Source organism: Oncorhynchus mykiss, chromosome Y, assembly GCF_013265735.2.
Source record: "Oncorhynchus mykiss isolate Arlee chromosome Y, USDA_OmykA_1.1, whole genome shotgun sequence".
NCBI classification, from domain to species: Eukaryota; Metazoa; Chordata; class Actinopteri; order Salmoniformes; family Salmonidae; genus Oncorhynchus; species Oncorhynchus mykiss.
The window spans coordinates 16,765,251-16,776,746 of NC_048593.1; the positions used below are offsets into that span (position 1 = coordinate 16,765,251).

The following is an 11,496-nucleotide window of genomic DNA, read 5'->3' on the forward strand; positions in this document are numbered from 1 at the left end:
TTTTTTGTATTTCTCATCTATCTCGACTAAAATGGTCAACTGTTTAACCCAATTAAGTACTTTAAAAAATTGAATTAAATATGTTAACAAAAGGTTAGTGGTATTTGTTTTATTACTATCTGTAAAATACAACAGTAGTAAGCACATGTTCATATAAAGTCCATTGAAAAGCTCAGATTAAAAGCAGGCCATGATCTACTTTCAGTTTACTGTAGATCAATAGGATTTGAAGAAAAGCTTTGCGTTCATCCATGATTAGGTTACCGTATAATTCAACAGGAAATATGCCTCTGAAATGTATTTAGGATATCAAAAGGCACTAAAAGGTTGGGGTATACGGTCTCTCTCACAAATGATCAACGAGAGCCGCATTTTCAGTTCTCTATGTACTTAAGAGCAATTTAAACACTTACATAATGAGCCTGACGGAGTTACAACACTCAATCACATGCTTCTGTGCTGTCAGTGGCAATTCCAGAAAATGTCTTGTGACTAGTGCTGACGAAATGCATAATCTCAGTTCCCTCTGCAAGTAAGCCTGACCTTGGCGTTAGATGCTAGAATGAGGCCACAGGTTGAACTCAAGCTCTTCTCAAACATATGTCAGTGGATATGCATAGTACAGTAGGTCATACAGGGTAACACAAAAAAAATAAGCATTAACTTCCTGAGACTTATCTTAAATGTACCATGGGTGTGCTCGATCACTCCCCTACCATGCTGTACTCTTTGTCACACTATGGAAGCCTCCATCTTGCTTTTTACTTCGCACACCTCTGCTTTAAGATAAGTAGGGGAGAACCACCTTTCACTTCAGGTAACTTGAAGTGACAGTCACGGGGAGATCTATCGCACATGGAGTGTGCAACAGGGTCGGTATGAAAAACACCATGAGGTGCTGTGATATGTTTGTCAGAGCACATCTTTGTCCAACAGGATAACTAGTGCCTATAGATCTATAGTCCAGGAAAATGATTATTCTCGTTCTGTTGATTCCACTGTTTGATCAGATTTGACCCAGTAGCGGGAACCCTATGAAGTATCCCAGGACGGAGCCCAAGATGACCCCCAGGAAGATCCAGGTGTTGTAGGACATGACGCACAACATCAGCATGTAGCCAAGGGTTACCTGCAGGATGTGCAGGGCTGTCTGGATCCCACGGAGAAGCCATCTGGGTGAAATGAGACAGGGAGAACAGTTATTGCAGTAGTCTCCCTGGTAATTATATACAGGTGCACATTTCAGGTTCTCGTGTCTAATGACCTGCTCGGTTTTCTTATAATTGATCGGTCATTCGTCGGCCTGTGAAACCAGGTGCTTGCACTCTCTGGCCAATTTGGGGATCTGGTGGATGAAAGCCAGCGTCCCTGGAACGTGGTAATCACAGACGACTACATGGGCAGGGCTGCTCCTGTGTGAATCCTACCTGTTCGTGGGGGAGAGAGTGGGGGCAGTCTGTTCCATGGGGGCCAGAGAGGACACCGACAGGCTACTGGCTAATGCAGTGCTGCTTCCCCGGCAGTCTGAGGATTGGAAGGGAGAGGGGCGCTTCCCCAGCCAGACCCTCCACACCTTCAGCAGCTCGTAGAACACGGTCAACAGGAGAACCACGAACACCGACAGCACCATCCCTGCAAACACATTGGCCACAGAGATTATCGCGGTTGACAACAATGATGGTCATCAACAGTGGCCCCAAAAGTGTCTGCTATATTTATAGTACTGTAGAGTCAACAGCAGTTCCTTAACATGAGTAAGAAACCACTGCATGCGTCACTAGATGCCCTATTGGAACAGGTCATAAGCAACAAGTGCTAATTTGCTACCTGAAACACTATGCAGAATGGTGGGGCTGAACTGTACTTGGGAAAAATGTAATAGTCAAGCAGACAAACGGGTTCAAAAATATCATTTAGATTCTCCTGAGGGCATAGGTCTGTCAGTGTTGGCCTACCTGCAGGTCCTTGCACATCCCAGAAGTGAAACAGCAGCGTCACGCTGCTCCCTGCCTCAAAGGTCATCTGGATGAGAAAAGAGCAATTGAACAACAAGTAAACAGCAGTATACTGCAAGGAAGCGGACCAGGTTTGGGACCTGTGCAGGAAATCCTGGTTACATGGACATCCATGTATGTGAAATCTAAAGCTTGGTCAGGTAGATAATGACATGTTATTTCTGTCTGACAGGAATGTGCTTTGTTGCCGTTGATCCAAACTCTGCCAGACAGACTGACTCCTGTTAATATGACCAATTGGTCTATCATTTATCTAAAAACATGTAAACTACGATTTTTGTTTCATATTTCCATATGTTGTTGCTTAGACCTTACTTTACATCTTGAGGTTTTTGTGTTGTGCCTGCCATCTCTTGAGACACAACATGCTCTTGAATTCAGGGTGGGTTTCATTGACAGTATAATATAAAACAGATATTCCTATTCAAGTACAATATAAAAACATATTTCCACCTGACTATCCTACCCATCCTTGAATTTGGCGACGTCATTTACAAAATAGCCTCCAACACTCTACTCTACTACAACATATTTGTTGCCAAATCCACTGGTTCCAGGTCATCTATAAGTCTCTGCTAGGTAAAGATCTGCCTTATCTCAGCTCACTTATCATAGCAACACCCACCCGTAGCACGCACTCTAGCAGGTATATTTCATTCTCCCCTTGCATCTTGGGGAAGTATACCATATACAAAAGTGATGTGGAAACCTCTTTGGATTATAACTTTAGAATTGGTTGATATACTACGACTGTGATGTGTGGTTGTGTCACTTAACTATTTTAAGATTAATACACTCACTAAGTCGCTCTGGATAAGAGCGCCTGTTAAATTACTAAAATGTAAAAATAAAAGTCAATGCATTTCAGAAACAAACAAATATACAAAACACAGACACACTAAAGCAAGCTGTAGAATCTCAAAACCTCTCCTTATCTGCCCCTCTACCTACATCACGTTTTGCAATCCTTTCAATTATTTAATATCAGTCACCAACAATAAACCACATATACTTAAAACATACACTATCACCAACAACAAACAAAATCTAACATGTTACAATAAGCAAATAATATAATTCAATTATACTCAGCTCATTACTCTTTTTTTTACAGTTCTCAATTTTTATGTTTTCCTTTATTTTATTTTGGACAGTTCATTTTTTATAGTTTTCCTGGCAAATAATCCAACATCTTCCAAAAAAAATAAGAATGAAAATGTGTATATACAGTGGGGCAAGAAAGTATTTAGTCAGCCACCAATTGTGCTTTAAGTTCTCCCACTTAAAAAGATGAGGCCTGTAATTTATCATAGGTACACTTCAACTATGACAGACAATGAGAAGAAAAAAATCCAGAAAATCACATTGTAGGATTTTTTATGAATTTGCAAATTATGGTGGAAAATAATTATTTGGTCAATAACAAAAGTTTATCTCAATACTTTGTTATATACCCTTTGTCGGCAATGACCGAGGTCAAACGTTTTCTGTAAGTCTTCACAAGGTTTTCACACACTGTTGCTGGTATTTTGGCCCATTCCTCCATGCAGATCTCCTCTAGAGCAGTGATGTTTTGGGGCTGTTGCTGGGCAGCACAGACTTTCAACTCCCTCCAAAGATTTTCTATGGGGTTGAGATCTGGAGACTGGCTAGGCCACTCCAGGCCCTTGAAATGCTTCTTACGAAGCCACTCCATTGCCTGGGCGGTGTGTTTGGGATCATTGTCATGCTGAAAGACCCAGCCACATTTCATCTTCAATGCCCTTGCTGATGGAAGGAGGTTTTCACTCAAAATCTCACGATACATGGCCCCATTCATTCTTTCCTTTACACGGATCAGTCGTCCTGGTCCCTTTGTAGAAAAACAGCCCCAAATCATGATGTTTCCACCCCCATGCTTCACAGTAGGTATGGTGTTCTTTGGATGCAACTCAGCATTCTTTGTCCTCCAAACACGACGAGTTGAGTTTTTACCAAAAGGTTAGATTTTGGTTTCATCTGACTATATGACATTCTCCCAATCTTCCCCTGGATCATCCAAATGCTCTCTAGCAAACTTCAGACGGGCCTGGACATGTACTGGCTTAAGCAGGGGGACACGTCTGGCACTGCAGGATTTGAGTCCCTGGCGGCGTAGTGTGTTACTGATGGTAGTAGGCTTTGTTACTTGGTCCCAGCTCTCTGTAGGTCATTCACCAGGTCCCCCCGTGTGGTTCTGGGATTTGTGCTCACCGTTCTTGTACAATTTTGTTTCTGGTGTCCTTTGACAGCTTTTTGGTCTTGGCCATAGTGGAGTTTGGAGTGTGACTGTTTGAGGTTGTGGACAGGTCCTTTATACTGATAACAAGTTCAAACAGGTGCCGTTAATACAGGTAACGAGTGGAGGACAGAGGAGCCTCTTAAAGAAGTTACAGGTCTGTGAGAGCTAGAAATCTTGCTTGTTTGTAGGTGACCAAATACTTATTTTCCACCATAATTTGCAAATAAATTCATAAAAAATCCTACAATGTGATTTTCTTTCCTCATTATGTCTGTCATAGTTGAAGTGACCTATGATAAATTACAGGCCTCCATCTTTTTAAGTGGGAGAACTTGCACAATTGGTGGCTGACTAAATACTTTTTTTGCCCCACTGTGTGTGTGTGTGTGTATGTGTATGTATGTGAGTTCTCAATATTTTTCCTTTTCCTCTCCCTACCACACACAAATTCCAGTAAGTATTCATTTTCACTTAAAGGTTACAAAATAGCACAATAGTATGGACTTACAGGCTACAGAATAACATAAGTATAAAAAATGTATACTTAAATTCACCTGATAAGAGGCTGCAACAACCAGATACTCGGTAGGTTATAGGTTGGCTAACCCCTTCAATAACATAGTTGCACATCTCCTATAAACTTAAGTACAGGACTCGCAGAAACTCATGAAGTTTTCCCTGGAGGACATACTGTAAGTTAGTCTTTCCAGAGGAAACAACCACAACAGGTTTTGCATTCCAAGACAAAGGGGCTCTCTGGTCTTCCAACCAAAACCAATAGTCCAAATAGTTTGTGGCAATTAAAGACAATGACCACCATTCTTAGAGCACAGATTCTGCTTGTACTGACAAACAATAGCAGTACTATGAAAAGACAGCCATGCTGTCGCATGTGAGCTTATCAGCCAATTTGATTGTCAAGAGAGCCTACTGGGTCCTAAACTGGATGCAGTGTCTCAAGGCCAGTGAAGGAAAACGAGCTCAGTGAGAGATGCATAAATACACTTTTTTTTCTTCATGAAATTCTCAGCAGGAGCCTTTGCCTGTTTATTTGACCTTTATTTAACCAGGTAGACCAGTTGAGAACAAGTTCTCATTTACAACTGTGACCTGGCCAAGATAAAGCAAGGCAGTGCGACAAAAACACAGAGTTACACATAAACAAACGTACAGTCAATACACAATAGAAAAATCTGTATACAGTGTAAGTCAATAAATAGGCCACAGTGGCAAAGTAATTACAATTTAGAAAATGAACACTGGAGTGATAGATGTGCAGATGAGTGTGCAAAAGAGCAGAAAAACAAATATGGGGATGAGGTTTGAAGTTGGTTGGATGGATGGGCTATTTACAGATGGGCTATGTACAGCTGCAGCGATCAGTAAGCTGCTCTGATAGCTGGTGCTTAAAGTTAGTGAGAAAGATATGTCTCCAGCTTCAGTGATTTTTTTTTGCAATTCGTTCCAGTCATTGGCGGCAGAGAACTGGAAGGAAAGGCGGCCAAGAGGTTGGCTTTGGGGATGACCAGTGAAATATACCTGCTGGAGCGTGTGCTACGGATGGGTGTTGCTATGGTGACCAGTGAGCTGAGATAAGGCGGGGCTTTACCTAGCAAAAACTTAGATGACCTGGAGCCAGTGGGTTTGACGACGAATATGTAGCGAGGGCCAGCCAACGAGAGCATACCGGTCACAGTGGTGGGTAGTATATTGGGCTTTGGTGACAAAACGGATAGCACTGTGATAGACTGCATCCAATTTGTTGAGTAAAGTGTTGGAGGCTATTTTGTAAATGACATCGCCAAAGTCAAGGATCGGTAGGATAGTCAGTTTTACGAGGGTATGTTTGGCAGCATGAGGGAAGGAGGCTTTGTTGCGAAATAGGAAGCCGATTCTAGATTTAATTTTGGGATTGGAGATTTTTATTTTATTTTACCTTTATTTAACCAGGTAGGCAAGTTGAGAACAAGTTCTCATTTACAATTGCGACCTGGCCAAGATAAAGCAAAGCAGTTCGACACACAACGACACAGTTACACATGGAGTAAAACAAACATACAGTCAATAATACAGTAGAAACAAGTCTATATACGATGTGAGCAAATGAGGTAAAGGCAAAAAAAAAATGCCATGGTGGCAAAGTAACTACAATATAGCAAGTAAAACACTGGAATGGTAGATTTGCAGTGGAAGAATGTGCAAAGTAGGAATAAAAATAATGGGGTGCAAAGGAGCAAAATAAATAAATAAAATAAATACAGTAGGGAAAGAGGTAGTTGTTTGGGCTAAATTATAGGTGGGCTATGTACAGGTTCAGTAATATGTGAGCTGCTCTGACAGTTGGTGCTTAAAGCTAGTGAGGGAGGGAGATAAGTGTTTCCAGTTTCAGAGATTTTTGTAGTTCGTTCCAGTCATTGGCAGCAGAGAACTGGAAGGAGAGGCGGCCAAATAAATAATTGCTTTTGGGGGTGACCAGAGAGATATACAGTGCCTTGCGAAAGTATTCGGCCCCCTTGAACTTTGCGACCTTTTGCCACATTTCAGGCTTCAAACATAAAGATATAAAACTGCATTTTTTTGTGAAGAATCAACAACAAGTGGGACACAATCATGAAGTGGAACAACATTTATTGGATATTTCAAACTTTCTTAACAAATCAAAAACTGAAAAATTGGGCGTGCAAAATTATTCAGCCCCCTTAAGTTAATACTTTGTAGCGCCACCTTTTGCTGCGATTACAGCTGTAAGTCGCTTGGGGTATGTCTCTATCAGTTTTGCACATCAAGAGACTGACATTTTTTCCCATTCCTCCTTGCAAAACAGCTCGAGCTCAGTGAGGTTGGATGGAGAGCATTTGTGAACAGCAGTTTTCAGTTCTTTCCACAGATTCTCGATTGGATTCAGGTCTGGCCATTCTAACACCTGGATATGTTTATTTTTGAACCATTCCATTGTAGATTTAGCTTTATGTTTTGGATCATTGTCTTGTTGGAAGACAAATCTCCGTCCCAGTCTCAGGTCTTTTACAGACTCCATCAGGTTTTCTTCCAGAATGGTTCTGTATTTGGATCCATCCATCTTCCCATCAATTTTAACCATCTTCCCTGTCCCTGCTGAAGAAAAGCAGGCCCAAACCATGATGCTGCCACCACCATGTTTGACAGTGGGGATGGTGTGTTCAGCTGTGTTGCTTTTACGCCAAACATAACGTTTTGCATTGTTGCCAAAAAGTTCAATTTTGGTTTCATCTGACCAGAGCACCTTCTTCCACATGTTTGGTGTGTCTCCCAGGTGGCGTGTGGCAAACTTTAAACAACACTTTTTATGGATATCTTTAAGAAATGGCTTTCTTCTTGCCACTCTTCCATAAAGGCCAGATTTGTGCAATATACGACTGATTGTTGTCCTATGGACAGAGTCTCCCACCTCAGCTGTAGATCTCTGCAGTTCATCCAGAGTGATCATGGGCCTCTTGGCTGCATCTCTGATCAGTCTTCTCCTTGTATGAGCTGAAAGTTTAGAGGGACGGCCAGGTCTTGGTAGATTTGCAGTGGTCTGATACTCCTTCCATTTCAATATTATCGCTTGCACAGTGCTCCTTGGGATGTTTAAAGCTTGGGAAATCTTTTTGTATCCAAATCCGGCTTTAAACTTCTTCACAACAGTATCTCGGACCTGCCTGGTGTGTTCCTTGTTCTTCATGATGCTCTCTGCACTTTTAACGGACCTCTGAGACTATCACAGTGCAGGTGCATTTATACGGAGACTTGATTACACACAGGTGGATTGTATTTATCATCATTAGTCATTTAGGTCAACATTGGATCATTCAGAGATCCTCACTAAACTTCTGGAGAGAGTTTGCTGCACTGAAAGTAAAGGGGCTGAATAATTTTGCACGCCCAATTTTTCAGTTTTTGATTTGTTAAAAAAGTTTGAAATATCCAATAAATGTCATTCCACTTCATGATTGTGTCCCACTTGTTGTTGATTCTTCACAAAAAAATACAGTTTTATATCTTTATGTTTGAAGCCTGAAATGTGGCAAAAGGTCGCAAAGTTCAAGGGGGCCGAATACTTTCGCAAGGCACTGTACCTGCTGGAGCGTGTGCTACAGGTGGGTGATGCTATGGTGACCAGCGAGCTGAGATAAGGGGGGACTTTACCTAGCAGGGTCTTGTAGATGACATGGAGCCAGTGGGTTTGGCGACGAGTATGAAGCGAGGGCCAGCCAACGAGAGCGTACAATGGTGGGTAGTATATGGGGCTTTGGTGACAAAACGGATTGCACTGTGATAGACTGCATCCAATTTGTTGAGTAGGGTATTGGAGGCTATTTTGTAAATGACATCGCCGAAGTCGAGGATTGGTAGGATGGTCAGTTTTACAAGGGTATGTTTGGCAGCATGAGTGAAGGATGCTTTGTTGCGAAATAGGAAGCCAATTCTAGATTTAACTTTGGATTGGAGATGTTTGATATGGGACTGGAAGGAGAGTTTACAGTCTAACCAGACACCTAGGTATTTGTAGTTGTCCACGTATTCTAAGTCAGAGCCGTCCAGAGTAGTGATGTTGGACAGGCGGGCAGGTGCGGGCAGCGATCGGTTGAAGAGCATGCATTTAGTTTTACTTGTATTTAAGAGCAATTGGAGGCCACGGAAGGAGAGTTATGGCATTGAAGCTTGCCTGGAGGGTTAGTAACAGTGTCCAAAGAAGGGCAAGAAGTATACAGAATGGTGTCGTCTGCGTAGAGGTGGATCAGAGACTCACCAGCAGCAAGAGCGACATCATTGATGTATACAGAGAAAAGTCGGCCTGAGAATTGAACCCTGTGGCACCCCCATTGAGACTGCCAGAGGTCCGGACAACAGGCCCTCTGATTTGACACACCAGGCGAGGCAGTCATTAGAGAAACCAAGGCTATTGAGTGCAGATAAAAATGTGATTTATGTAAAGATATAGCCCATGATCCATTATCAGATTTGAATAATGTAGTGACATAAGAGAAATTGTGGACATCCAATTAGGCAATTGGTCTATGTATGGCTCAAAGTATTCAAACTCTTACATAACATAGGTCACTTTCCATATACTAGTGACCAGAAAGGTTGCGAGATCGTATCCCCGAGCTGACAAGGTAAACATCTGTCGTTCTGCCCCTGAACAAGGCAGTTAACCCACTGTTCCTAGGCCGTCATTGAAAATAAGAATTTGTTCTTAACTGACTTGCCTAGTTAAGTAAAGGTTTAAAAAATAAATAAAATATATAAAGTATCAATAGCGCCAGCAGCACTCACATTACAGTAGCCTACAACATGTTCGTTCGTTCGCTCGCTCTCTCCCTCTCTCTCTCTGTCATGCAAAACAGTTAAATGGTGTAATGCTCTGCGAAAGTATTACCTACATATGATTGTGTTGTATCACCAAAAAAACACATGCAACACAACACTATGCGAAGAAACTACTTACAGACATGATAGATCAACTTGAGCAGACAAATAAGATTTTTTGGGGGGGTGGGTTTCCTCAGGCCCTTTGACTCCCCATCACCGACGAGAGCGAACTAGAGACGACGTTTTGACGGGATTTAGTTGCATTCCACTTCTTCTCGTTTCTGGCAGCAGGCTACCATAAACATGCTTCTGCCCTGCACAGTTTGACAATGATGATGCCGCGGCACCACATGACGTTATAAAATGTCGCAAGGGTAGATGGTAGATGTAGTCTTGTGCATATCATTAATTTGCAAGGCAGCTAGACGCAATCGGCAACAATGTGTAGAAGGGAGATTCCTTGGATGTGTAGTATCGGTGGAAAAAGTTGTTTGTAAACTGTAGTAGTCCCCATTGTGCTGGAGATCAGAGGTGCCCAGTGAGAGGAAGGCAGGTTGAGGTTGCCAGGATCAGAGTAATGTAGAAGGTGTCATATGCTGAGGCGGTGAAGATAGTAGTAGTGGAGGATGGGTCCAGGGGCAGGTTGAGGGATCGTGAGTAGGTAGAGGCCAGTAGAGAGTGATAGGAATAACATGGGCTTTAGTAAAATTGTTTTTTTTGGGGGGGGGGGGGGGGGGGGGGGGCGTTCATGGCCAACAATTCTACCACAGAAATGGAAGGCAAATGACAGAGGATAGATGTTGTGGTGGCAGCTGCAGAGAAGTACTTGGGTTTACGAGATTTCACAAAGTGTAATGAATTCATACTACGGGATAGTAGGCGGTGGCATGCACCTATAACATTTGTTTGCGGACCGCCATAAAACAAAGATACAATCTCAGTATCTCCACTTACATTCGAATGTGATAGCTTAGCCTACATTTAGGCATACTTCATAGTCTAATAATGCATACGAAAGGATAGGCATATTGCAAAGTGTTGTTTTAAAATTGACCATGCTTCTCTGGTTGATCTAGCAAGTTAAAAAAGTATGCCTACATTGTAACTCAATATTATGGCTATAACTGATCATGTAACTTTGAAAACCAGCAACCTTTGACGTCAACATTCATATCGTGATACGCTCCATCACGATACAAACGACGTAAATTGGGCTTGTTTGACATTGCAGGCAACTGCCGACTGACTGATCCACAAAGAACATTGTATCATAAATAACTACTCATTATTTGTAGATCAGCGAGTCATACTTGGACGGTGTTGATCCTCTCGAACACAGCCAATGTCTTCCTTTTACTTCTGCCGCCTCGACCAATAGCGTCACGAGGTATCCTCAAAGCTCGTCGTTTGTAGTAGACTGCTTGCTAAGTAAGTAGCCACCAAAGAAGCTAAGCACCGTCTGATTTGGTTTCTCCCTGGGGTTTCGACGGTTTGGTTGAAAAAAAAAACATTTGGGTCGGGAGACAGACGTTGTCCGTGTTACTGGGCCTGACACGGAAGAGGAGGGCTGTGTTGCAATACGAAGCAGACATCACCACTGGCTCCTCTTTGTTAATTAGCTAGCTAAGTTCGCTAACTAGCCAGCTAAGCTGATGGGAGTTCCTTCCTGTCATTTTGAGTATACGCCTGATTATAGACTGGGAAATCACGCTAGTGAACAGAAGAGGAGGTTCGTGTGTGATTCAAAGTATATGGACATAGCTAGATAGCTTGCAAGCTAGGTACACCCACAGATGTCTATTGTGGCAAAGTTCAATCTCCAACGTACCCGGTGGTTCTCTTGTTAGGCTCGCTAATTATTGATCCTGGCAAGGGTAACATGCAAGT

General features: G+C 42.4%; 1 protein-coding gene across 2 annotated transcripts; it reads right to left on the reverse strand.

Moving 5' to 3' along the window:
* Window positions 1-94: 94 nt before the first annotated feature.
* Window positions 95-11,127, reverse strand: slc31a2 (solute carrier family 31 member 2). Of its 2 annotated transcripts, none has more exons than XM_021590778.2 (4): window positions 10,920-11,127; window positions 1,956-2,022; window positions 1,428-1,632; window positions 95-1,172 (listed from the first exon to the last, which is right to left on the reverse strand). In XM_021590778.2, exons 2-4 carry the CDS (start codon window positions 2,020-2,022, stop codon window positions 1,007-1,009), a joined length of 438 nt encoding a protein of 145 aa, XP_021446453.2. In that variant the 5' UTR covers window positions 10,920-11,127; the 3' UTR covers window positions 95-1,006. The 2 variants fall into 2 exon arrangements, with proteins under 2 accessions (XP_021446453.2, XP_021446452.2); XM_021590777.2 differs by lacking the exon at window positions 10,920-11,127 and adding an exon at window positions 9,746-10,203.
* Between the last annotated feature and the right edge of the window lie 369 nt (window positions 11,128-11,496).

What these genes read in the sequence shown, in the direction of transcription:
- slc31a2 (XM_021590777.2), bottom strand. An exon ending in GGATGTGCAAGGACCTGCAG is followed by an intron (nt 1,633 to 1,955) that starts GTAGGCCAACAC and finishes ATGTGTTTGCAG; the next exon opens with GGATGGTGCTGTCGGTGTTC. An exon ending in ACTCTCTCCCCCACGAACAG is followed by an intron (nt 1,173 to 1,427) that starts GTAGGATTCACA and finishes CATTTCACCCAG; the next exon opens with ATGGCTTCTCCGTGGGATCC.